The sequence below is a fragment of the Dioscorea cayenensis genome, chromosome 18 (assembly GCF_009730915.1).
Source record: "Dioscorea cayenensis subsp. rotundata cultivar TDr96_F1 chromosome 18, TDr96_F1_v2_PseudoChromosome.rev07_lg8_w22 25.fasta, whole genome shotgun sequence".
Classification (NCBI taxonomy): domain Eukaryota; kingdom Viridiplantae; phylum Streptophyta; class Magnoliopsida; order Dioscoreales; family Dioscoreaceae; genus Dioscorea; species Dioscorea cayenensis.
Window position 1 is genome coordinate 13429779 of NC_052488.1, and position 5357 is coordinate 13435135.

Genomic DNA, 5357 nt, shown 5'->3' on the forward strand with positions numbered 1-5357 from the left:
AAGCCAGTCCAAGGTCACACTCTTGGGCCTCTTAATCGACCAAATTTTTTGGTTAGGTCAGGAGATAAAGCCAGTAGGTTTAGAAATGATCATGCATATACTTAGTGATAAGAAGCTAGCTCTCACCTATCTTCACTTAAACCGAAATGGTTCAGTGATACTCCACTAAGTATATCAACATTGGGCCATGGATTCTTAACCTATAAAGTTAATATATACAGACTTTCAACAAGGGATAATCTCAGAACATTTTATATAGCAGTATACAATTGTAATGAAGAATGATATATGTATAAAATCCTGAAGATACAGATATTTTTAATCTCAAAACTTTTTAAAAATACTCTCATATCTAAACCCTAAACATATCACGTGATGATGTGAGAATGAAGCAACAGCTCCAGAAGTCCAATACTATGCCATGCTTTCACTTTATCTCCAGCCCAAGAGTCCACAAGGTTCAAACTAAGTGACCATGTCATGACTATCTAACAAAACTTTGATTTTTTTTGTGCATCTTAGCAATTATACATGGGGGCTCACCTTTAATTATGGACTCAACTGAAGACATTTGAAACTTGGTAGGCTGTAGGACAAAGATAGGCCTACATATTCTGCATCACAAGAAACACATGTGAGTTCCCACATACCGCATGCCAACCACAAACAACCTTTGTGTTATATTTGAGCATTTTCAGATATCAGCCAAACACCTATGAGTTTTTGAATGGTTATTTCTGAGCCTATAGCTAATTTTAAGTCCAAAAGCTGTACTTTAATTATCATCTACACTATACTAATGTGATATGTTATCAAACTTAAAGAAAGCAGAAAAAAGGGATAGCTTTAAAGAGGTACCTGGTTGGATAATATTCACAGGAAGCATGACAATGAGCAAAGAGGTGATGCAGAGGATAAAGCTCCCAATTAATTCTAACTGGAATCATAGCCATTCATTGAATCCATTGTTGTGAAATCCATCCATAAACTTGAATTAACCTTGTTACGTGATTGAATTTCACCAATAAATCATTATAAAAAAAATTAGCAATAAATCAGAGCTATGTTCTAACTTTATACGGTAAAAATGAACAAATAAATAACAAAGAGGAATCAGAGACTACTCACGTAGATGCAATTGACATTGTGCAAGAAGTCAACTTGGTGAGTAACAAGCAGGACTATTTTATCTGAGAGCTCCTTTGACGCATTCCTACGAAACACCACCACCAATGAATGAAAAACTAAGAACTAGTAATATCAAAAGCATACAAAAAGGAACAAGGAAAGAGAATGAAAACCTTGAAGATCTCAGAACTAGTATGAGCATCAACAGCACTGAAGACATCATCAAGTAGATAAACATCAGAGTCCTGATAAACAGCCTTGGCGAGTTGAATTCTCTGCTTCTGGCACCACTTAGATTGATCCCTCTCTCTCTAATCTCAGTCTGGTCTCCAAACTTCATCACCATGTCCTTCTCCAGACAACAAACTTGAATAACTTCCTTGTATTTGCCTGAATTCATCGGCATGCCAAATAGGAAGTTCTCTTGTATAGTTCCATTCTAAATCCATGCAGTTTGGGTAACATATGCAGTGCTCCCACATACTCTCACCTGTTCACAAACGTAGTAGTAGTTGTGGCAGTAGTGATACTAGTAACATAAGAATAAGTAATAGATTCATGGAAGGTAGTATGAAAATAATATCTTCTATTCAAGGCTGCATATGCACTATACGGTATGCATGCATGTATAAAATAAAAAAGTCTACTTATAATAGAGCAGCAATCCAGTTCTACAAAAGCTAGTTCAAAACACAAATATTAAAGGCATATTGGCGATGATTACATACCATGAATTGGAGAAATACAAGGGGAAAATCCATCCCAAAAAACTAACTTAGAAACCAATGGATTAGGAATTCTGAAACAACTCTAACAATAAAACTTCATGGGGTAACCGTGACCTTTGATAGAGATAAGCAGCCACTGCTAGAACTCGTGTAATTAGGTTCATGCAGTGCTAATTAATGACATTCAAAACCAAAACAAATCAAACAATGTATATATATATATATAAACCGCATGTCATTAATTATTAGGATAAAACCTAATCTTTTTTATTCCAAATTCTAATTTTACTAATCTATTCATAAGATTCAAACTAAAAAAAAAACAATAGATTATGTATATGTTATAAACACAAATAATTCCATGAGAAACTAAAACATTAACAAAACCTAATTTAAAAAAAAAAGATCCAAACCTAACACATTGACTTTAATATCTAAAGAAAGAAAAAAGAAGAAACAAGAAACAAGAAGAAAGAAGAAGATGATGATGATATAATGATGAAAGCTCAAGTGTGAGAACGGCGAGCCCTACATTGCTCAGAGATCCTGCATTGAAGGTAGTAAGGGTGGTGAGGGTGGTCGGAGGACAAGAAGCCCCAACGGCAATGGTTCTTGGTGATCCTAAGAAGACAAAGAAGGATGTTCATGTCCCTGTTGCACAAAACCAAGTCATATTCAGAAACATATAAACAATTTGAAACTTTGATTTAAATCTTAGTAAAAACAATTGCTAATGTTACGGATAATTTCAGTTACCCAGAGCAATAATTTTGTTCATGGCATCAAAACAACAGACATGCACAACAAAATAATACAGACATGCACAACACAACAATACTGTGCAAATAAGTCAAGAAAAGATATCAATGTTTATGTGCAAACATCGTATCGAACACTTCTTAATGTCTTCTCGACAAGCCATGATCCTACAAAGAAAGCCTACCTGGTAATCAGTTTTTGAGTATTTTTATCTGATTTTGAAGCATATATGGTTCGATATGCAAAAGGAATTGGATTTGTTATGTTACAGGAGTTTGGTGTTAGCACACACTATAGATATACAATCTTTTATGGAAATGAAGAGGAGAAGAAACAAGCTCATGAGTCTAAGGTTCAGCAACAAATGAAGTTGAATAGGAGTATTGTCACTAAGATTCTGCCTTGCTCCATGAATAACAATGGAGAATTTTACATGGCAGAGAGTCGTCATCAAAAGTATTACCTCCAGAGAGACTACATCAAGCTTTGTGAGGCTCTTAGCCTTCGCAGTGCTGAGCAGTTTACTGACCCTCGCATTGCTTGCAATCTAAACAGTATGACTCTCTCTCATCACTATGTCTTGAGATAGATGCTGAATTATTAAACTTTTTTAGTCTTAGCAACCATGATCAGATAAGAATTTTGATTGAGTTCACAAATAATCAACAACAGAAAGAGTTTCTCATCTAAAATAAATCATTATAAAAAAATCAGCAATAAATCATAGCCATGTTCTAACTTCATACAGTAAAAATGAACAAATAAATAATAAAGAGGAATCAGAGACTACTCACATAGATGCAATTGACATTGTGCAAGAAGTCAACCTGGTGAGTAACAAGCAGGGTTGTTTTATCTTTGAGAATGTTAGATGTATTGTTGTATTGTCTATATATGTATACATGTATATGTATGTACAGACGTATATGTATACTTATCATATTCTATATGTAGACCCAAAGGGTCACTCATGTAAGGTGTTCAAGCATATACATTTGTTCCACTCTCTCTCTCCTCTTCTAACAGAGAACTCCTCTGACGCATTCCTATGAAACACCACCACCAATGAATCAAAAACTAAGAACTAGTAATATCAAAAGCATACAAATAGGAGAAAGGAAAAAGAATGAAAATCTTGAAGATCTCAGAACTTGTATGAGCATCAACAACACTGAAGACATCATCAAGTAGATAAACATTAAAGTCCTGATAAACAACCCTGGCGAGTTGAAATCTCTGCTTCTGGCCACCACTCAGATTAATCCCTCTCTCTCTAATCTCAGTCCGGTCTCCAAATCCCATTATTTTTTAAATATGTCAAGGAATCAGCCAGAAGTTACCTTCCAAACAGAGCTAAATTACCTTGGAGCTAAATCTAGTTATATCAAACAATCCGTCTATGACAGGCTCTCCTTTCTTCAATTCATTATATGCTTTTCCAACACCCTATGCAGTTAAAAATTTTTAAAGACTATAGTAGGACACATACATGCAAATGAAGAAATCAATGTACCAAAATCAAAAGAAAAGGAAAGAAATTAGGCATGTCAAGAACAAGTTAAAGTTCAAGTTGACGTAGCATTTTTCGAGTTGGCTTCATATATGAAGAGTTCAATCAAGTATCACCATTGAGACTATTTGAGTTAGTTGGCAGAAATACAGAGAACCTATAGATAGCAAAAAAAAAGATAAGAGAATTCTTACTTCTCGTAAGAGATTAGTGAGAAAGGATTGGCACAGTAAGATATACACAGCATAGGGGTTGAGAGAGCGGAGAATGAAGCTCTCACTTGAGGTTGCTTGGAGATTTTTTGATTTGTAGGATATGCTTAGGTTTGATAAACCAAGCAAAACCGTTCAGTGGTTGCTTAACAAGCAAAAGTCAGCTATCAGAGATCTTACTGCAGTTGTGAACCCCAGAGGAGGATTCACGTTTAGTAGTGGTAGTAGTAGTAATCAGTCTTCTACTTCAAAATGCAAAGATAAGTTCACTGCAAAAATAATGACTAATGAAGTGAATGTGATCAAACCATAGAAGATGAAAAGGTCAGCTGTTCAACAAACTAAAAAAACCCTGTTTAATCCAGTTCTTGCTAAGGAGTTCCGGGAGAAAGCGAGAACAAGTGCAAGGGAAAGAACACAAGAAGAAAAGACTGATGCTTGGAACTAGTGCTAGTACTATTGAGGAATCTGGCTCTCATGATCTCAAGTCATCATTGGAATTGGTTGCCAATGCTGATGAGGCAATTCAGAACTTTGATTATCACCATAACATCATCACCTGCAATGATATGGTGTCATCATTCCAGACTAACATTTTCTTAATACTTTTTCAAAAAAATTTCCCTCTAGTTCAGATTCTTCAAAAATGTCATTCAACATTTTTCCTTAATAGTTCTCTTAGTTAATATAATGTTTAAGTCACACATATCAACCATACTAGGATGTTACACAAAGATAATTAACCCATTTTAAAACTATAAAAGAAGAAGCAATGATCATGTATTACTGTCTAGTCACAAAATGATTCACTAATAACCAATTCAGCCAAATAGTTTAGATGTTAAGATCACAACCACAGGATGTCATACCATTCGATGAATAAATGTCAAGATAAATAGGCACATGAGAGATTTGCTTTGTCTTCCCAGTTAATCGATTAGTGGCGTCTTGAATTTTTCAAACATCTACATATGAATTCAGCAAGCAAACCAAACAGTGGGCTTAGAACAATGTGGAAAA

The 5357-nt window shown here is 34.9% G+C and overlaps 1 protein-coding gene across 1 annotated transcript; it reads left to right on the plus strand.

The window, feature by feature from the left end:
• Window positions 1–2461: 2461 nt before the first annotated feature.
• Window positions 2462–3204, plus strand: LOC120282809 (peptide methionine sulfoxide reductase-like). Its single transcript, XM_039289655.1, has 2 exons — window positions 2462–2524; window positions 2887–3204. The coding sequence occupies exons 1-2, from the start codon at window positions 2462–2464 to the stop codon at window positions 3202–3204; spliced, it is 381 nt and encodes a 126-aa protein (XP_039145589.1).
• The last annotated feature ends 2153 nt before the right edge of the window (window positions 3205–5357 follow it).